Source organism: Bactrocera latifrons, unplaced genomic scaffold (assembly GCF_001853355.1).
Source record: "Bactrocera latifrons isolate USDA-ARS-PBARC rearing strain unplaced genomic scaffold, ASM185335v1 scaffold_838, whole genome shotgun sequence".
Classification (NCBI taxonomy): Eukaryota; Metazoa; Arthropoda; class Insecta; order Diptera; family Tephritidae; genus Bactrocera; species Bactrocera latifrons.
This window is the reverse complement of record NW_017537532.1, coordinates 16518-39333: the sequence shown is the minus strand read 5'-3', so window position 1 is coordinate 39333 and position 22816 is coordinate 16518. Positions and strand designations below refer to the sequence as shown.

The window sequence follows — 22816 nt, the reverse complement described above, 5'->3', positions numbered from 1 at the left end:
TTGCTAGCACTACCAAAATAACCTCTGCTCGACTCATGAGGGGCTCTACAGGTGACAGAAAAAAGACCACACCATCCAGAATGCAGACTTCCGCTTGGCAGCCAAAATCGTGGAGCGCTACGGTGACAAGCATATCTGAGAAGCCATATTCAAGTCGGAATTAAGAAAGGCTAAGTGAACCTCATAGAAAACGTCTGCGAACAAATTAAGGGCTGCCATAAGTCGGGTCACTAACTCAATGAAACCATATCAGTTCTCCGGTCCGGATAGCATCGTACCAGCGTAGCTGCAGGCGAATCAATGTTACTTTTATCACGAAGGGTGGTATGACCTCACTTCACCGTCAAAAATTCTGCGTCGTAACTAATTTGGCGGTCGGAATTAGCTTTGCCATTATCCGGAACAATTTTACTAGCCGATACAAGACCACGGAGGCATCGCTTCCGCGGAGGCAATGAAGTATTTAGGGCTCGTCGTAGACAGGAAGAGGTGCCAATAATCTCTCAATAAAAACAGTTCACGAGCTCTACGCCAACATAGTCAATCCAATTATGTTCTATGGTTTCTTTGTGTGGTGGTATTGAAAGTTGTGGGTGAATAGAAACCGCTGGAGGAGACGCTGCCCCTTTCCTTTGATGGTCCAAAGGGCATCAGCCGGATTTTACAGCATTTCCGAAAAACCGCTATATTGTCAGAATCTTTCTACGAACTTCAGTTCAGACTTAGTGACTATTGCAGTTTTTTCAAGCTGACGTAGTCATTATGGTAGTGGTAGATTTACTTCTCCGGAGTGCAGCCTATTTCAGAGGAGTAACTATCCATTTTGAAAGCAGAGCGGCGATACTAGCCCTCAGCTCACCAATACTTCGTTCCGAGTTTGTCTTACCTCATTATCAATTGCATCGAGACCCTTCGTGATGAGACTATAAATATAACTGTCCCTTTCCCTTTCCACGATCGTATTTGGCTCTCTTTTCCCAGTCTTTACTAAAATAATCAAAAAAAAATATGAACATAATATATTTAATTTCAAAGGACTAGTTTATTTTGTATTTTTTAATAAATAATAAAAAATAAATAGATTCAAAAAAGTGGAATGAAAGGCTGCATATTGCAAAATATGTTAACAATATTTAAACCGATGTCCTGGATATAAAATTGTTTAATTCATTGTCTTCAGCGGAAGCTGAAAAAATCGATGTGTTTGTAACATTAACATCTTGAGGACTCGGCAACGCTATTGGCCTACATTGTCCATCGCTGTTTAGTTTGTTCATGGTTATGGTAGATTCCGACAGTGGTGCCAAAGTTATTCTACCTAATTCCTTCTCCGTTGTTTCAAGCATCGACTCTTTTGTTGATATGAGCTGCATTTCATTGTACCCAGTACTAGAAAGGCCGTTTGTTTCATTAGAGTCACATCCGCCGATCATTTTTAAAGGTTTCTGTATCCGTGATGAATTGAATTGCAGTTGATAATGCTGCTGCAAGGTGGCAGTTGCATAGGATTGTTGAATACTGTTAGCTTCATGTTCAATAACCCTGCGCTGGCTGGTTCGATATTGCTGATTTAAGGCATTTCTCTTTTGTTGAAACGGTTTTGGGGATGTTTGATCCTTCACACAGACTTTAGAAACGAGAAGAGCCCTAGATAGTTGACACTGATTTTGTTGTTTTCGTTCTCTTCCACGCTCAACATGTTTTTTTCGTTCTTCTTTGGGCCAGTAACGTCCTGTTTTTACTTCTGACATATTATCCTCCTCCGCGGTTGTTGAAATATCTCTATTACGCATGTGCTCTGTATTAATGCGAATAGAACGATTTTGTACCATGCAGCGGTTACGAGCAGGACGACGAACAATATATCTTGTTCCATCTTGACGACGTTTAACTTTCCAAACCATAGCTTCATCTTTCGAATGAGGTTTTTGGTTAACGTAAGTGTTGGTAAGTAAAGGTACTGTTGTTACCAGCTGAGAACCAGTTCTAACCTAAAATATACAATACAACATATATATATCCGGAATATTTTTTGAAGGATTACATCATGTTAAATTATGTGTATGCATACTTATATTTTGAGACGATTCTTTCTTTGCGCTGTGTAGCTCTGAATGCATAGCTACATAAGGGCATGTGTCAACCCTCCCTTTAGTTTCGTTACTGAAACAACCTTGGGACGGCAACTACCTTTTCGAGGGACAGATAGCCGCTCTGAGTGGGGACATAATCATCATGGACAAGAAGCATAAAAACAAATCCTTTCGATGACGATGGGAAGCGAAGAGAGGGAGGGAGTTCTGCTCTCGGGGCGACGGAACCGGTCACCTAAAAGCAGTAAAAGGATCGATACCAAGTCATAGAAGTTCGCGGTCGGACCCTTCTATAAACAGTAGATCGGGAAAGACGGTGAACATCTCGCGGCTAAGGACGTGGGTGGATACTTTTTAAGCGTGGAGAGCTACGGTGACAAGCATGCCGAACAAGTATCTGAGCAGTACAAGTCGGTGATATTAAAGGCCAAAAGGACTTCAAATAAAACGTCTGTAAACAAATAAAAGGCTGACAGTAGTCTTATAGATCATATAGTTACAGGAACCCTGTAACGTGGGTTATCTTAAGGTTTTAAATGCAAAGTGGGCCATTGTCTCTCACCGAAAGTATTCTACTGGCTCCATAGTCAATCTTATTATGTTCTATGGGATCTTTATGTGGTGGAGAGCTCCTGAAAAGACCACACGTGCAAGGAAACACACATCACCATGTGTTCACTCCAATCACGGCACTTAATGGCATTCTGCATAGTGTGCCGATATATATCGTCTGAAGATGTATGCCCGGGAAAGACACTGCCCTTCTTGTTTGAGGGGTCAAAGGGCATCAGCCCGACTTCCTGATTATTGCAGTGGTTTTCAAGCTGATGCTGCTGCTCTTAAGGTAGTGGCTGCTCCGGAGTGCAGCATCCAGCCTTGGGCTCACTAACGATCCGTTCTGGGTCGGCTAAGATATGCCTAACCTTGTTATCAATGGCATCGATTCACTTTATGATAAGGCTGATATGGGTGACAGGCCACAGCGGGATGGCAGGCAATTATAAAGCAGATGACCTGGAAAGAAAAGATTCCATAGCTCCGCTATCACTATAATGGGACCGGTTCGGTGCTTCCTTCTCCTCGTGTGTTCTACTACTGGATAGTAGTACTACTTAGGCTTTCCACCGAATACATTAGAGACATTAGAAAAAAAATGCAACTGCCTGAAATCTTCTCTTTTTTTAACAACTATATTATTAAATTAAGCAAGTAAGGAAAGGCTAAGTTCAGGTGTAGCCGAACATTACACACTCTCGAAATTTGTGTGAATTACATGTATGTATATATTGGGATTTTAATAGTCTAAGAAAAAGTGATGTGTTGGGATAGTTTCATATGAAACCAAAAGTAGGTAGCATAAAAAAATACCCATTCGAAAACTTATAGCTTAGACAATAGCTTAATTCATTACAGTAACGAAGATACAGTGAGGAGAAAGGTGAAGACATATTTGCATTTTGGCATTCGAGAGCGAATAAAACAGAAAACAGTAAAGCAAACGAAATATATAGTGTATTACAAAGTAGCAAAAAATACTCAACGAAGAGCTTGGAAGAGAAATAAAAAAAATGAAACAACACCAACTCATATGTTCTCAGTTATGTACCTTTTTCATTTTAATTTTCCGATCAGTAAAATTTTCAAAATTTACAGTAAATTTCATTAGTTCTTTGACAAAATTAAAGTCATTACATTTATTTGAAATATAGACGTGGTATCATCAGCGTAGTAGATTCTAATTATTATATAAATGTTTACACCGAATCTGAAATAGTGTTTCAGCAAGAGATCGAAACACATTTCAGAAATCTTGCCTCAACCCAATTAAAAATTTATGGTGTATTAGAAAAAAGACGGTTGGCAAAATGTCCATCATCTCCACCAAACCTGGTAGATTTGCGGCAAAGTGTGCTGAAGTATGCTTAATCGCATAGGAAGTGTTACAAGGTTCTCATAAATATTTATACTATTATATAATAAAATAAAGCTATAGTTTTTACTGATAACAGAATTGACTGATATCAAGTAAACCGAAAATTCTTAAATTATATGAGGTATCTGAGGGATAGCAGATATATTGAATCATTTTTAAATAATTTTAACACAAAATCACACTGTTATCACAAAAGATTGAATTTCAATAGCCACACATAGGGCTGCTCGGGTATACATATTCTGTATCTGAGTTCTTAAAAAGTTGTGGTCCGATTTCTACCACTTTCTAACGTGAGATGGCATATCTTAAAGGCCTTAATTGATCAAACGCAACACTTTATTTCGATTGCGTCATTTTCCATCAATTGCAAAACGAAAGAATCAGACTTAGGGCGATGTCATGCCCACTTTACAATTTCGAGGACTCATGTAGGTTGTAAAATCGAATGTAATTTAGTGCGTTAACACTCTTTAGTAGTGAAAATGGTCCAATTAAGCTGATCAGCGATACGAATCTCCAAACATATTTCAATTTTTACTTAAGTTATGACTTGCAGGGATAGATAGGCCGAAGAACACACGAACAGTAACTCGTCCTGTCATCCTGATAATTTATATCTATCTTGATTAGTTACAGGTGTTACAAACAATCGCTAGTTGAATAAAACTATTATACTCTCTACTGCAACATGTAGGGAGAGCAAAGTTGCTAAAAAATTTAATGGAGAACAAAAACAATTTTATTTCATTATTTCCCTATGTATGAGTTGTTTTTGTTATATTTTTTTCTCGACTCACATGATTATATATTTATCATTTGATAATATTTCGCAATTTTTAGTATATTACATCTAGAATAATAAAGTTGTTCATCTGTTTTATTTTTTATTCGCTCCGTTATACGAAACATGCAAATATTTACTCACTTTTGCTCCCCACTGTATTTGTATTAGCAACAAACCTCTTGACTGCTAACAAAATGATATTGACTTAGGTTTGGTGCAATGAATTGAGGACAGCATGAGCTCTGTAGATGAAGAATTTTATCCCGCGTCAGCGATTGAGACAAATGATAGTGTTGATGTTGTGAAATCGCATTTGGAAACACACTTTTGTTAAAGGTCTGGTAAGATTCATTATTAAATTTGTGGTTTGGTGAAAATGTAGGTTGTTCTTCTAAAGTTGCATTCAATAAAAGAGTTTCGCGAAAATCTGTTGAACCACCTGAAATAACTAAATAGGGATACATATATGATTTATTAATATATATATATATTTTATATAAATAAATACACGGTAAACAAACATACCTAGATTACTACTTAGAGTTTGTGGAAGCTGCGTTATGCTATCAATGCCAATGTTATTCAAGACATGATTAGTTTTGGCCTTCGATTGTTGGAAATTCTGCGTTTTGAAGTCTTCACGTACACCATAACACTTACCATTTGGATTCAGTGCCGAGACAAATTGAACCGTACTATTATTTGATCCTTCCGTATTGTAAGCACTAGAAGAGTGATCAAGTTCTTCATCTTGCAAAAAATCTATTCTATTGCCCACACCGCTATTTGCGCTGCCTCCACTACTACTTGATCCATTTGTTATAGTTGTTAAGGTACTGGAGACAGTATTATTTTTTTTATTTGTATCGCTATTCCAATATTTACGAATACAACTGCTAGTACTTCGTCCAGATTCTTTGATAGCATTTTCCGAACCCGTCATAGGAGTAGAACATACATCTAACCATTTTACTAAGTTTTTCTTTTGTTGCAACTGTTGCAAAGAGTCGGTAGCGGCAGATGAACAGGACCCCAAAGCCGTAACATATGTTGAACTCTCATAGGGGGAGCAATAAACTGGCTCCAATTCTGAATCTTCTGGTATAGTTTCATATATATGTTCTGCCGTATCGTAATTGCTATCTCTTTGATCATTTGATTTTTTTCTTGACGATCCAAGCGTTGTTGGTGTACGAAAAATAAGCTGGTCAACTTTGGATGGCCGTAAATTCCTTTTTGATAAGTTGTGTTCCTTTTTTATATTTTGCTGTAAAGCAGGACTAGGCAACTGCTCAATACTTTTTTCACAACCAAACATAGGGTTCTTTTCCGGGCTATCTGCAGTATCTGCATCTCTTTGCTTGACATTACTAGGATGGGCTAATATTGTCACGGCCGTAGAAGGTACTGTTGTTATTGAGGGTCTTTGTTCACTAAAAGTAGATTGTGGTTGTTTGATTTTATTGTCGTGATGAGTTACTAAAGCCTTTTCTAAATCTGGAGTGGCTACGTTCTGTGGAAAACAAATATCATAAGTCATATTATTTTCAGCGTAATACTCTTCATTCTCGGCGTCATCCTCTTCATCGATTTCTATATCAGCCAACAAAGGTTCGTTGAACTCGTCCTCCTCCTATAATGGTCAAACACTAGAAATTAATGTTTACTTGTAGATAACAATTTCAAAATAATTTAACCACTGAAATAACGTTAATAACTATATAAATAAACCAGCTATCAACAAGTGAAAAAATTAAAAAATATTAATAAAATATATGTTTACTTAAAGACAAGAAAAACACTAACTTTGGTTGCACCGAAGTTAGAATACCTTTCACAAACAAATTCTATATAAGAACTTGATTTTGAACATTCTGTTTGTATGACAGCTATATATTGTAGTCGGATATAATTTTAATCAACATATAATTATTTTTTTATCGTTAAAGAAACAGTACTTGAAAACCGTTGGGTTGCCATCAGAGAGATAGCAGGCATCTCTATGTCTCTTAAGGATCGACTTAACATTGGTTGGTTAAAGTTTTAAATATGAAGAGTGTCAATGCCAAACACGTACCAAAAGAACTGAAAGCGCCGTCACATTATACCATGATTGTGACTGACTTTTTGACTAAACACGAAAAGAGAATCATTGCAAAGACATCGTTATTGCCAAAACCGAAGAAATCGCTTTGGGCATAACATCATGACGTCATTGAAGCCATTATAAGTTACTCGTGTAAGGCTCTAAGCCCGGGGTCTATACCTAGGATATGGTAAATTAGATTAAGCGTCAAAAATACTATATTTTGAACATGATAATAAATACAAACATAATATACAGTAATTACCGCAAAAAGATATCGGCTGACTAAAAGAGTTACAGCATTATTATTTTCCGCTATTAACAGTTCGGTTTCTTCTTTATTTTTGATATCCTTTCCATTGATTTGAAGTATTTGATCTCCTTGACGCAAGCGACCGTCTCTTCCAGCTACACTATCCGGTTGTATACCACTTATGTATACTTCAGTGCAGACATCGTTGTCGTCAGAACTAGAAAAGGCCCCATTATTTTCGCCGCTATTACCGTTGCTGGCGGAACTATTATAACAAACAATTAATCCCAGTCGTTCGTTGCTATCTGACTTTCGCAGTGTTATTTCCTGAAAGCAGTATTTATGAATATTCAAAAAGAAACATTTGTGAAGGAAAAACAATACAAACTCACTTCTACATCAATTTCTGGTGCCATACATTGATCTAATAAATTATGTTCATGTTCAACGAAATGATCAGCCGCTTTCTTTGAACTACCATAGAGATAATAACTAGTGTCAGTTTGAGTTGTCTTGCACACACGCTCAATACAAGTTTCTAAATTTTTCGAAGACTGTGACTGGTTTATAGCTACAACCAATTTTATTTTGACAGATGTATTTGAAGAGCTATTTTTTACCGACAGTCCTTTCGTGGTTTCTGCATTTGGAGTAATTTGAAGAACATCCGACTTGGATATAATATGATCGGAATCTTGTTTGCCATAATTGCTATCAGTAATGTAGCTTTCGTTACAGCTATATTTCCTATGAATTTCTACAAGCAACGGCTCGCCGGCAGTAAGGAACATTTGAACCAATTTTTGTTCTGGTAATTGATTTATATCGGCGCCATTAACCTATGGAAGTATTTCAATATTGAATGTAAATTTTATTTAAAATGTTATCCTTACCTTCAAAACGACAAAGTCAATTTCGGCCATAATGGTACAAGGAAATAGTTATGTAGTCTAGGATAAGGTGTCCTTTAGTATTATTCCTTTGTTTTGCAAATTTCCTAAAACCATAAATATAAATTTTTACATATTATGCAATAAATTTCAGATTGCACAACATTTAACAAAAATCATATTTTCAGTATTTCAACAATATGTATACCTTCATTCCTTACATATTATCCGATACATATATAATACATTAAGTGGTCAGAAGAGTAAGCGGGCCTGTCTTTTCGACTTTTTTATATATAGAAATTTTTATTCTATAATAAAACTTTTTTCAGATAGCATGAGGTATATCGTGGAGTGTATAAACAAGTTTTTTGATGACATCTGTCGGTGAAATGGCTGGGTGAATGTGATGCGTTTTTTCACTGGCGGACACGATTACCCATGTTTTTTCACATAAATTTTATCTTAACATTGTCAATAAATTATAAAAAAATTATGGATTATGAAATTGGGACGATATCCAGGCGTTTTGTGAACATTAAAAAAAAAACTAAGCAAATCGGTGGAGTAGTTCGACCGAAATCATGTCCGCCAGTTTAAAAAAGTGTGTTTGAGAAAAACTCGTTTAAAGTTTGAAGTGTGCACTCTGAGCGCTCCGAACATCGAGCGGTATTATTATTTTTGGACCTTTTTCGAAACCTTCCAATGGTAAAGTGGGTTTCTACATTAATTCTAAAAGTACAAAGGAACAGAAAATGCAAAAACAAAAAAATGGGATTTTGCCCACTTTTAACACTGTTACACTCTGTGCAAACATTACACGTTTATGACAATTATTTACCAGTTAAGAAAGATTATCAAATATTGATAGATTTCACACATCCCAATAAAGTCACGTCTACGTAAGATGAACGTAGCCAGGGTGTTATCTGTATTTTTAAGATTGCGTTCATTTTTTTTTTGGATATATAATATATTCAAATATAAGTATTGCCGCTTTCCAAAGTAAATAAAAATTATCATTGTCACCTTGTCCAGTCTAGTCGTAGGCAATATTTACAAATATGAAGGTTGCAGGGTGCTGAGATGTCCAGCCCAGATGATTGCATGTAATTTTCGCCTTCAAGTAGAACTAATTTTCAGTTCAGGATATCATACTATTAAAACGAGAGTGTTCAAGTTGTCATATAGAACCTTGTGTAAGAATTAGGAAGGAGGAATAAAGTCGGTGAAAAAGCTCTTAACCAATCGGCGTACTTAAAGAGATACGAGCTTCGCCAAAACTGACGATCTAAAATTTCAATTATATGGTATCAGTATGAAATACTACTTGACAGTGGGTAATTTCAAAATGTGACCGGATCAGTGGACCGATAAGGAGACAATTTTCCTAAAAAAGTCAGCGCTGTAAAACAAAGCGACCTACCGAAAACGGGGCTAGTACGATATAAAAATTTCACTAGTTTGCACAACAGCTTGATAATTTTAGTAAAGCGATAACTATAAAATTTCAACCATTCACAGAAATCCACAAGACAGCATATTTGGTACCATCTCATGCTTCTTTATTAAGACACCATATATTATTGGTGACTGATCAGTAAAATTATAAGATACACTCATCATATAGTCTTCAAATATCATCATTATTTATCAGCAAAGCCGAAATACTATTAAACAAAATATCTAAAAAATTAGACACACACACACATGTATTAAATTGTATAGTTACAACCCTCGATATAAGTCTATCATCACGGTCTGTCAATACGGCAAAAACTATAGTGATCCCTTTTACTAAGCGATGATCTCTTCCGAGCTTTAGACCCCTAAAGATTGGAGGCAGGGAGGTGGAGGTGTCGAAAGAGGTCAAATTCCTTAGCCTCACATTAGACTCATCCTCAAATCCTGGGGATGCAAGCCAGGTATCATTAGATGGCTTTATACCATGATTGTAAGGCCTATTGTCACCTATGGAGCGGTTGCTTAGGCTGTCAAGGCAACGCAAATCTGCAAAGGCTTGCATGTGTCTGCTCTTCAGGGGCAATGCGCATATGCCCCACTGCGGCGCTTGAAGTCATACTAGATTTAACAGGTAGCGAAACATACCATGATGCTAATGTCGTCTCAACAGATGAAGGCACTAGCGGAAAGCACACCACTAGCCCTTCTCCCACGGAACGGCGTTACAAAGAGGATTAACTTTGCAGAGAATTTTGGAGTTTTTCTAGGCGGTAAGACCGAGGCGAATGACTCCACGCTTGACACACTATACATTTTTTGCTATAAGTCAGTGCGTAGAAATCAACCTCCACCACAACTATCGCAACGAGGGCATCGCTATTTTTAGCGACAGTCAAGCGGCACTAAAAGTGATCTCAGCATATGAGGGCAAATCGCTTTTAGTAGAGGAATGCATAGGAAGGCTGAACCGCCTATCTTGCTGCAACAGGGTGCACCTAATGTGGGTGGCGGGGCATAAAGAGGTAACAGGAAATGAGAAAGCCGACGAACTAGCCCGCTCTGTGGCAGCGTCCAAGATGATGGGACCAGAGCTTAACTATGCAGCACCCATATGGGAAACTACAGACCTGCCAGAATACAGCACTCCGGACCACGACGGGATGCCTCTTGATGTCTCCCATCGAACACCTACATAGTGAGACGCTTATGCTCCCATTTAAGGAGCATAACGAACTCCTCTCCAAGCAGTTCCTGCTGAGATGTTTTCGTAGAAATCATCCTCGCAGTCATCTGCTTAGAGCGGAACCGCCTCCTAGGAGTATCAAGAGGTCATTCCTTGATCACGTCGACAACATGGAACAATATGCCAACAGGACCTCGGACGCAACTGACTTCCGACGGGCACTGACCGCCTTTCACAGTGGAGCCATCAACACCTTCACCGACTCCCTCCCGTGAATGGCGTACTTGGAGTCAAATCACCACCCATAGCAGACGAAGAGCTCAAGTTGCCGCGGGAAACGCGAGTGACCCTTGCGCAATTTCGTTCTGGATATTGTAGCAGGCTAAACTCCTACTTATCTAGAATAGACCCTGACATACCCAGCATATGTCCTGCATGCAACGAGTCTCCGCCTGACACTGGCCACCTCTTTGCATGCCCAACCAACACCAACCAACCTCACCCATCTAACACCCTTTTCCCTTTGGTCCGACCCCGTCGAAACAGCACGTTTCCTGGGCCTCCCGTTAGATGACATCGACGACAACACTGATAACCCTTACCATCCCAACGGGGACTGATAACCTTTAAAACAACAACAACATGGGACCAGAGCCAATTCCCACGACAGCCGGTTCTACGTACCGGAATTGACTCGGATTTTATCCGACGAAGGGCTGTTTTTTCGGCGATCTAACCCCGTTTGGATCGATGAGTACTAATTTGTGTTCGTCGTCATTAGAGCAACGTCTTGCAGCAGGGTTGCTCCGTATCCTCCTGACTCGTGCTGGCATTGAATCAATCCCGGAGGATCTTTTCTGCTGCGTTTGCGCAGAAAGGCTTGATCCAAACTCCATCTTGGTCGGGTGTAATACATGCAATGGCTGGAGCCATCTTAAGACCTGTTCAGGCCTTAAGACCCATAGGGAGTGGACCACGCGTTACGTGGCCAAATGTTCTCTGCGCAATACTGCGACACAAGCCTCTGCAGCTGTGCAATCTGCACATAGTTCGCGCGCCGCCCCACCCCCAGGATCACTCACGGACACCCGCGACAAACCCGATTACTTCAATTTAACTGCAACGGACTCCAGAGCAAGATCGAGGAGATAGTTGCACCTATAAATCGGGAACGTGTATTGATAGATGCAGTCCAAGAAACCAAGTTGAACAACCTCTCAAATCTTCTGAGTTGTGCTGGTTTCATCGTTTTACGTAAAGATCGCGAGCGAGATATTGGTGGTGGCCTASCCTTCATATTGCACAACTCCGTGCAGTATCGTCTAATCGATGTAGACATCGACCGCAGGGATACTACCCTAGAATGTCAGGGCATAGCTATCTGGTCGGGCGATGTCGAGCTCGAAATATTTAATATTATATATACATCCCCCCAGTTACATGTTGCCCTACAGGATATCACCCGAATATAGGTGCGCTACTTCGTGGTGAGAACCGTCTGGTACTAGGCGACTTTAACGCGCATCACGATCTTTGGCGTTCCTGCCTGTCAAATGATCGTAGGGGGATGGAGCTTGCGGAACAGATTGACGGTTCGACTTTCTGCACAATGAATGACGAAGCCCCCACCAGAATTATGGGCATCTGTAATAGCTCGCCTGATATTACCATTGCTAGCGGTGGTCTGATAAATAGCATAACCTGGCGACCTATGCTAACTCTCRCATCATACCATCTGCCCATAATTATCTCGATCGAGAAGCCTCCCGATTGTGGATAACCGTACCCACATTAACCGTAAAAAAAAAGCTAATTGGGTCGGCTTCACAGAATGTACCGAGAGCACCTTCAACGCTCTACCTATTCCTATGGACGTATGCGTCGGCGAACGTCAATTTCGCAAGGTGATCGCAGCAGCTACCGCTCGCTTCATACCAGCTGGACGAATAGCGGAAATCCGCCCCAATTTCCCAGCCGAAGCAGCCGTTTTAGCTAACGAGCGCGACATCTTACGCCATGCCGATCCCGGAAATCCCCAAATAAGTGATCTCAATTTGGAGATTCGGCGTATGGTAAACCGCCATAAGCGGGCGAAATGGATAGAGCACCTGAAGTCCTGTAACCTCTCCACCGGTGTGAGTAAGCTTTGGGCTACTGTCAAAGCTTTGTCCAACCCGAAGAGACATGACGACCGAGTTGAAGTTCAATTCAACGATCATGTCTCTTCGAACCCGAAAAAGTGCGCGAGCTATTTTAGCCGGCAGTTTACACTGCACCCTTCGGTAGACAAAGCCAAACGATGTGTTAACCGACGGCTGCGCAAAATGCCAAACGACGGCGCGCCACTTACTTTCACCGATGAGGAAGCTCAGGGAGTCATCAACAAAGCAAAATCTTCCAAATCCATTGGCCCTGATGGAATCAACATGCTATGCTAAAGCATCTAGGCCCGAAAGGAGTAAGTTACCTCACCAAGGTCCTCAACCTGTCACTGGTCAGTTACCCGATGCGTGGAAAATCGGAAGATTGGTGCCAGGACGGAAACCTGGTAAACCCGCCGACAAAGGGGAATCGTATCGACCGATAACTCTCCTCTCCCCAGTAGTGAAGACACTTGAAGCCTTATTACTCCCGACCTTCACTCGCCACCTGAGCCTAGCCAACCACCAACATGGACTCCTAAAAGCGAACTCCACCACAGCACTTAGCGTCATAAACACTCAGATAGTTCGTGGCCTCAACCAGAAACCACTCTGCGAGAGAACGATCCTCGTTGAGTTGAACTTGTCAAAAGCTTTTGACACAGTCAACCACAAAACGCTACAGCAGGACATCGAAAAAACTACGCTTCCTCCAGGGCTAAAGAGGTGGATTATTATCTGAGCGATCGTCAGTCATCCCATACTATTGCGAGATGAAACATCCAAACTGAGAAGAATTAAACAGGGGGTTCCGCAGGGTAGTGTCCTCTCCCCGCTACTGTTTAACTTCTACATGTCGAAACTCCCGCAACGTGCGCTGACGATTGTACGATATTGACGTCGGGCAATGGAAAAGATGGCATGTGTTTCCACGACAGTCGGGTCTACGAAAACCGGAACGGACTCGGATTTTTATCCGGCCAAGGACTGTCAACTCGGCAGAATTCTGCCGTTACAACGACAACAACATGGCATGTGTTCGAAAGTAAAGAACTACCTCTCCGACCTTTCTCGTTTCCTCATTGCACGGAACCTCTCACTATACCCCAGCAAATCCACAGCGATCACTTTTAATAAATTGGACGAAGTAGTATAGACTTGAACTTAACATTGCTGTCGATGACTTCAAAACTGTGGCTGACAATAACCCAACGACCGCGATTATCGCCAAAGTACAGAGCCGCAACAAAACCCTCAAGTCGCTAGCCGGCAGCACATGGGGAAAAGACAAAGAAACGTTGTTGGCAACTTACAAGGCAATCGGCCGGCCGGTYYTCAAYTATGCAGCACCCATATGGTCGCCTGGATGCAGTGGCACGCAGATGAGGAAACTACAGACCTGTCAGAATACAGCACTCCGGACTTCGACGGGATGCCTCTTGATGTCTCCCATCGAACATCTACACAGTGAGACGCTTATGCTCCCAGTTAAGGAGCATAACGAACTCCTCTCCAAGCAGTTCCTGCTGGGATGTTTTCGTAGAAATCATCCTTGCAGTCATCTGCTGGGAGCGGGACCGTCTCCTAGGAGCATCAAGAGGCCATTCCTTGACTACGTCGACGACATCGAACAATACACCGACAGGACCTCGGACGCAACAGACTTCCGACAGGCACTGACCACCATTCACAGTGGAGCACTCAACACCTTTTCCGACTCCCTTCCTGTGAAAACGCGAGTGACCCTTGCGCAACTTCGTTCTGGATATTGTAGCAGGTTAAACTCCTTGACTACGTCGACGACGTCGTACAGTACGCTGACCGAACTTCGGACGCAACTGACTTCCGACAGGTAMTGACCGCCATTCACAGTGGAGCACTCAACACCTTTTCCGACTCCCTTCCTGTGAATGGCGCTCTTGAAACGCGAGTGACCCTTGCGCAACTTCGTTCTGGATATTGTAGCAGGCTAAACTCTTACTTATCCAGAATAGACCCTGACATACCTAACGAATGTCCTGCATGCAACGAGTCTCCGCATGACACTGACCACTTCTTTGAATGCCCTACCAACGCTACTCGTCTAACACCCTTTTCCCTTTGGTCCGACCCCATCGTAACAGCACGTTTCCCTGAACTCCCGTTAAGTGACGTCGACGACAACACAGATAACCCTTACCATCCTAACGGGGATTCAGAAACCGTTAAAACAACAACAACAGGATCAGATTCCTTCAACCTCCATCGAAAGCGAGGCCAATTTGTGGATGGGACGCTTAATTCTGCCAATCTGGGTCGCTACATCGACGACTCGCACTGCTGCGGCGGCACGTTTTCCTCGTGGACGAGAATGAGGTCGTTGAGCTGCATATTGCGTGTGGGGTGAAGCCACTTGTTGCACTCCTGAAGGTCTGTCAGGTATACTTTTTATCACTGTCGCCCGAATTGTTGCTTGATACAGCAAAAAACTTGCCATCTCTCGCAACAACGAACTGGGTCTACTGACCTTCTTTTGGGAAAACGCTCGCAGGGAGCATCCTATTAACAGATATGCTGGTTTTGGCGCCTCGCCGTCGTTGGGATCTCGGCTCAGAGGTACTAAGGGGCGAGAGTGGAAAATAGCCTCCACTTCGGCCAACAGTGTTGCTAGCTCCTCTGCTGTGAGTAGCGCGTTGCTGATAACGCGAACGATGTGGTGATTGGCGGACTTCACGGCTGCTTCCCATAATCCGCCGGCGTCCTCGGTGGTATAAAGGTGAAGGTGAATCCTTCTGCGACGAATCCCTTCAGTTCGGTTGCCTCGGCCAGAAACGCCTCTTTCAGTTCGCGCAGATTGCGTTTGGCGCCGAAGAAGTTGGTTGCGTTGTTTTTGAACATCTTTTGGGGCATTCCCCGGCGACCAATGAACCTTTTTATGGCGAAAATAAAATAATTAGTTGACTGATCTGAATCAAATTCTAAATGTACTGCTTTGGAAGTAAAGCATACGAAATGAATGAATGAATGAATAATGAGGAGTGCACTGCGACCTTTGGTCTATTGTGCACTCTCCTTACTCACATTGACTCGCTTAGACCCAGCCCATTAATGAAGTCCAGTAGACTGCCTGGCGCAAGCGAGGCAATGCGATCCCTTTCGGAAACAACACTCCAAGAGCCTTGGCCCTGCGTCTACAGACTGCTGTGCTCCGGAGTTTCAGGTTCCCTGTCGCAGAAACAGCAGTTGGCGCAAGCTGATAGGCCCATGGTGTGTAGATGCCTATCTAGCTTACAGTGGCCAGTATACCATACGACTAACAGCCTGAGTTTGCTCCTGGGGAGGTTTGTTACGAAGGTTTGTTTGAACCTTTTCAGGTTGTAACCTCCCATTAGCAGCTTGGCGTGCCTCATACCATGAGTTTGTTACCAGTGCTCTTCCCTGCCTGCTCTTTCCTTTTTACGGAGCAGCTCCTTCATGGTGTGGGAACCCACACAAGTAAAGGGTTCGGGTCCTACCATCCTGGTGGAAGCTGCGGAGCGGGCGAGCTCGTCCACCAGTTCATTGCCGGCTATTCCTTTGTGACCAGGCACCCAGATCAGGTGTACCTGGTTTCTTTCCGCAAGGCTACTCAGCCTCTCCCTGCACTTTTGCACTAGAAGCGACTTGATCTCGTAAGAGGAGATCGCTTTTAGCGCCGCTTGACTATCGCTGAGAATGGTTATACGCTCATTGCGATAGTTGCGATGGAAGTTTATTTCTATACACCGGCTTATAGCATAAACTTCTGCCTGGAAAATACTCGGGAACTCACCCATGGGTACGGGGAGCCTAATGCTAATGCGTGGGCCCACAATCCCTGCGAGTATTCCCTCTGACATTTTCGAGCCATCTGTGTACCACCTCACAGTACTGTTCCTTAACATCCGCTTGAGGTTGGAGTCGTTCCAATCGTCTTTGCTGCCGAGGGTAACCTTAAACTTCTTCCTGAGGTTAACGTTTTTAGTAGTACTATCCCTCGGGAGGAGGACCAGTGCTAACTTGCCACTTATCATCTAAATCCTCTGGGATGAGAGTATTTTTCGTTTTCCACACCCCTCTGCCGTTATTTGCAGAAGTGTGTGTTTGGCTACCAGACCGATGACCAAATGAAGCGGAGTTAGTTCAAGGAGAACCTCCAGTGCTGCCGTTGGACAGGTTCGCATTGCGCCCGTCATGCAGACAAAGGCCAGGGGAAGGTAGCTTCAGTAGTTTTGTCTTAACCGATGTTTCCGACGCTACTGAGGCTCCCCAGAATTTCTGCCATTACAACAACAACAACAACCACAACGCTACTGAGGCTCAGGCTACCGCCCCATATGTGATTATCGGTCTTACTATCATGGTGTACAACCATCTAACTATCCTTGGCTTTAAACCCCAGGACCTTCCTGTCAGCCGATTGCACACCCTTAAGGCCTTTGTCGCCTTGATTAATGTCAGGTTTACGTGCTGCTTCTACCTCAGCGTGGAGTTTAGCGTCAACCCGAGGTATTTAACACTGTTGGTCATCCCTATTTCACTACCCCCCCAGTAAGAGATTCCTAAGACCGGGTGGGGTCCTGCGTCTCGTAAATGGGATTACTTACGTCTTGGGAGGGGTTGATATTTAGTTCAACCTCCCTACACCACCCCTTCGCTAGGTTGAGACCTCTTTGGATCAAGTCACAGAGAGTGTCTTCAAATTTCCCTCTTGCCATACCCATGGCAGCGGATCTCATTGTCTGTTAGCAGTGTTAGCCGTTCGTCTACAACTAGACTCCGTAGCAGGGTGATAACACACCCCCCTGTATGCCCCTTGTTGTGCCGAGACGAATACTGCTATCACCTACTGTGGTCTCAGCAACCCTTGAGCGCAGTACGGCTTCTATTCATCTACGCACTGGAGCATACGCAAACTGCAATATATGGTTTTAAGGGTGATCGACATAGTATTTTTGAAGCTGTGTATATCGGACCACAAAAATCTAAGCCACTTATAAGAGAGGACCTAACGGTATTAGTTGGTACTTTATTAAAATTATAAACTAAGTTCACGCACTTAGTCCCTACTCGGGCTCCATGAAAAATTTCAAACGTTTTTGAGAAGCGAAAATACAATGCGCGAAAAAAATTAAGAAGCCTAATTACCTGTCACGAAAGATTTGCGATAAAAATTAAAACACGTCCGATCGGTTCAACGTTCTTAATTACAAGAGAGTTCTTTATTCCGTTTTAGGGAATTGCTTAGCCTAAATCTTAAACTAACGAATTAAACTAGTGGTAATGTAAGTATGTATTAAAAGAGGTGTAAGCATAATTATCTTTCGATAAACATTGTACTAGATTATGTTAAGGTAAGTAATAGATTAGTATTATAAATTTTATATATAATAAAGTTCTAGATACGGTGCGCATTCCTAGCTTTTTTTTTTTTTGTTGTCTGTTACGGCGCAATAATGGGAAAGTACCGCCAGTTACATTTTGCTGTTTTGCTTGGTTAGATACATACTTGGATATCATTTAGTTGTATTTTGGCTGTTTCCAGAAGTTCGTGGTTGTGACAATGGCTTCCCGTAAAAAAGTACCAATTGATTTGCAAAACTTAGTATTAAAGTATAGAAATGAAAAGAAATCGTTTGGTAAAATATCGACTTTATTAAATTTAACAAAATCAACAGTTCAAACAATATTCAATAACTACAAAAATACAAATAGTCTTGAAAATAAACTGCGCAGTGGTCGCCCAAAGAAGTTGAGTCGCAGAGATGTGTCGTTAATTTTGAAAGAAGTGGGTCAAAAGCCTAAAGTGACAGCCACTAAGTTGGCCGCAGATGTAGCAACTAGGTCGTATACAAGTATAATAATGGGTTTCACAGCAGAACTCTGCGTAAGAAACCGTATATAAGTGAAAAAATCGCAAACTTCGTTTAGAATTCGCGCGAAAGTATTTAGACAAGGGAATCGATTTCTGGAAACGAGTGTTATTTACAGATTAGTCAAAATACAATTTATTTGGAAGTGACGGTAGAGCAAAAATTTGGAGAAAGCCAAATACCGCGATGAACCCGAAACGCATAGTTCTTCCGATGAAGCATGGCGGTGGGAGTGTAATGGTTTGGGTCGCTGTCGCTGCATCTGGAGTTGAAAATTTGGTGTTTGTGGAGGGTAACAGGGATCGCTTTCTATATAAATCTATTTTTGAACAAGCTTAAAACCATCGGTTGATAAACTATGTCTTGGTGAGAGTTGGATCTTCCAATAGGATAGCGATTCAAAAGATACCGCCCACATCGTGAAGGACTGGCTGCTTTACTACGCTACACGACAACTGAATTCACCTCTTCGAAGCGCAGACTTATGTAAATATAATTGAACACGTTTGGGAGCTTTTGGAGCGGAAGATACGGAAACAGAACATTACTAATGCCCTAGTACTAAACGAGAAGCTGCAACAGGAATGGCAACAAATAACGGCCCTTGAAATCGAAAATTTAGTCGCTTCAATGCCCCCCACGTTTGCAAGCAGTTATAGATGCTAGTGGAGAATCAACAAAATATTAAAGGACGACTTATTTTAACTTTTAGTGCCTTACCAAAGTATTTCCTTTTGATTTTCGAATCGTACGTAGACTTTTGTCGTTGAATTTTAAGTTTTTATTAAGGGAAGGTAATTTTTGTAATATATTAGAAATCCCATTTAAAACAAAATTGCATCTTTACATTTTTGCATGTTGCTTTTGGACATGTCAGATAGACGAAATGGTCGCCGTACGTAAACTTTTTTCGCCCACTGTATGGTACTTAACGTGACAGACATCAACTGAAATTTTAAGGTCAAGTCTGTACTTCTTCGTCCAGTTTGTAAGTATAGAATATGGTCGCTTTAGATTTGGTGGGGGAGAGTGTTAAGTTCCGTGCAGAGAAGATATTGATTCCATTGCCCGACGTCAAAATCGTGCAGACGAGATTATGGAAACCCCTTTTGTGGCTGTATCTATACGGCTATATCTGCCTATGTTGCACTACTAAATGATGAACTAAAAACCATTTACGATTTCCTTATTCAAGCAGTTTTGGCAAGCATGCTTCTGTTTTGATACACAAATGAATTTGAAAACAAATTTCTTATTTCGCCCCTTCTTGCCGAGGTACCATTCAAAAACGGCACATAATTAGCGTTGCATCATCTGGCATTGCAGCAGCTTTATTAGATGGAGAGCAAATCATATAGCAACCGCAATTGAACGGCACGTACTGTGGCGAAGATGCCAATTTAATTCAAATTTAGACAATTTCCGAATAAATTGGCAGCCACAAGGACAAACGTTGTCTGGTTGCTGTTAAGATTTACATAGGTTGCCTTTTATATTTCGAGATTTGGCAACCATAGTGATGCAACATACTCAAAACGTTTTAACATACGAGTGTTGTGTTGTTGACAGTTAGTTGTCATCGACGTTGTCCAACGGTAGGCCCAGGAAACGTGCTGTTTCGGCGGGATCGGACCAGATTGAGAACGCTGTCACATGTGTAGGGTTAGCAGGGCATGCAAAGAGGTGGGTACTCATTGCATGCTGCACATGTGTTTAATATGTTAGTGTCGATTTTGGAGAAGTAGGAGTTTAATCTGCTACAGTATCCAGAACAAAAACCTGCCCGATGAAGCAGGAATTCATTATGCTCCTTAACTGTGAGCATATGGGCCTCACTGTGCAGGTGTTTGCGTATAGACCGGCCGGTTACCTTGTATGTTGCCAAAAGCCTTTTATTCCCTTTTCCCTATGTGCTGCCGATTAGCAAATTGAAGATTTTTTTACGGCTCTGTACTATCGCAAGCTGTCGAATGTCACACCTAAAATCTTAGGGTTATTGACAATCGGAATTTTAACCCCAGCAACTGCAATATTAAGGTCAAGTCTGTACTCCTTTGTCCAATTAGTGAATGCGATCGCTGTAAATTTAGAGCGCGGGATTGCTGTGCAGCGAAGAAGCGAGAAGGGATATCCGTTTACTTTTGAGTACATGGACTCGATTCTATTGATCGACGTTATTATAGTGCAATCAGAAGCGTTTGGGGTGATAGAAAATCTCTGTACTAGGTTATGTAGTTTCAAAATGATGATATTAGACAGGAAAGGGAAGAGTACACTACCCTACGAGACATTCTTTTCAATCTGCAATTTTTTTTATCGAAAAAGTATGGATGGCTGCCGACCGCTCAGGAAGTTCACAGCTCAAATTACGCCAAGCCCGGGTTGAACGCAATGCCAGCACATCGTAGAAGACGAGATGAGAGACATAAATTATATGGGTTTGGTAATATGTCTAATCGGGACGATCAGATTTAGAAGGAGAGCAGTGTGAATCAAATATAATTGGCGATAAATTGTCAGAATTAGCTATGCAGCCATTCCTCTGCGAATGACAGGTACCTTATCATGGTGCGGAGGCTTAGGTCGCAACCGGTATGACTAGTGCTCTATGGACCTCCTTCTACTGGTTAGCAGAGACCGCATGCGAGCGGCAACCTAGAGCTGCCACCTCCTAATCCAGGGTGTTATGCGACTCCAGTGCCCATTGGATGATTTGCACTCAAGAGACAAAATTCAACTGTATTCTGACAGAGTCTTTGTAACACTAGGCCGCCTTGGGAAGTAACTTTAGTAAGTAAAACCTTACCATGAGCCCGAGCATATCATGACGGTATTTCTTCTCCGGAGAGCAGGTAAACTCTATGAAGTCGTGCTTGGTTTGAGCAAAAACCAAAGCGAGGGCATCAGAGCACCGAGATCCACTAACACTGCTCTGTACTAACTCATGGCTGAACTTCAGAATTCGCTGCATAGTAGCGAGGTTGGAATATGCGCACTTCTTGACATCGAAGGTGTTTTTGATAATGCGTTCCACGCAAGAGTAATAAAGGCACTGGAGAATAGGAATGGTGCGGGCATAGTCGGAAGATGAGTACTCTGTACTGCGTACTAGGAAAGCTGAAACTACTGTGGGGGGAGAGTAAGACTCGTCTTGGTACTCTCTGCGACAAAGTTCAAAGGGGCTTAAGCCTAGCAAAGGGACGATTTGGTTAAAAATCAACCCGTCAAAAAAACGGTTGGCCCTTTATTTTTATATGTATCAATGACGCTCTGTTCATTGCAGTCTCATACATCCCTCCTAATAGTCCTCTAGAGTTGTATAAGTTGCACGCAAATAATATTTCCTCGCTGGAATTAAATGTGAAAGAGAATAATATCTGTGTTCTGGGTGACTTTAATTTAAGCAATATTGTCTGGTCTAGTTGTTCCTATAGTCCTGCTCTTATTCCTTCCAATTTATCGTCTTCTCAGGATTTAGTTCTCATCGATAGCTTGCTTAGTCTCAATCTGATTCAAATCAACTCTTATTCAAATAGTCTGGATCGATTTCTAGACTTAGTGTTTCTTAGTGATAATTTAAAATTTAGGTTTCTCGATGGATTCTCTACAATTACTCCAGCCACCATTCATCATTCTCGCTCCGTTTAAACCTACTGATGGGCCTGGTTTTAATTTTGCCTATTGTGATTTTGAACGACTCAATAATCTCCTCGATGAGATTAAATGGGATGATCTACTTTCGGGACTAGATACAGGTAATAGTTTCGCGGATTTTAAGAAATCAATTCAAGAAATTTGTCTTTATAATATCGCGCTCAAACATATACAACCATATAAGTTGCCTTGGTACACTAAGAACCTCAAACGTTTAAAAAATCTTAGAAATAAATAATATAGAAAATTCTCTTCAACTAAATCATATCAGCACTACACAAAACTGTTTAATGAATTGGATAAGTTTCTCTATAAAAGGTTTATTAATAGTACGGAGTCTACAATTAAGTCGAACCCTAATTTCTTTTGAAACTTTGTAAAATCTAGAAAAGCGTGTCCGGCTATTCCCTCTGCATTACGGTGGCGTGATAAGTCAGCATGCACCCCTGGCGAAATCTCCAA

At 41.6% G+C, this 22816-nt stretch overlaps 1 protein-coding gene and 1 pseudogene across 1 annotated transcript; one reads left to right on the top strand and one right to left on the bottom strand.

Annotated features, from left to right (window-relative positions):
• Window positions 1-1022: 1022 nt before the first annotated feature.
• LOC108977086 (slo-interacting protein 1) lies at window positions 1023-8149 on the bottom strand. Its single transcript, XM_018946595.1, has 6 exons — window positions 8046-8149; window positions 7545-7991; window positions 7165-7479; window positions 5339-6446; window positions 4990-5261; window positions 1023-1991 (listed from the first exon to the last, which is right to left on the bottom strand). Exons 1-6 carry the CDS (start codon window positions 8073-8075, stop codon window positions 1134-1136), a joined length of 3030 nt encoding a protein of 1009 aa, XP_018802140.1. The 5' UTR covers window positions 8076-8149; the 3' UTR covers window positions 1023-1133.
• A 4107-nt stretch (window positions 8150-12256) lies between these two features.
• On the top strand, window positions 12257-13635 carry LOC108977087 (annotated as a pseudogene).
• Window positions 13636-22816: the final 9181 nt, after the last annotated feature.

Excerpts from the sequence above, each read along its gene's own strand:
- LOC108977086 (XM_018946595.1), bottom strand. The coding sequence starts at position 8,075 with ATGGCCGAAATTGACTTTGTCGTTTTGAAG. Across the intron at positions 6,447-7,164 it reads TCAGCCGATATCTTTTTGCG|GAGGAGGACGAGTTCAACGA; the intron begins GTAATTACTGTA and ends TGACCATTATAG. Across the intron at positions 1,992-4,989 it reads ATTTTGTTAGCAGTCAAGAG|GTTAGAACTGGTTCTCAGCT; the intron begins GTTTGTTGCTAA and ends TGTATATTTTAG.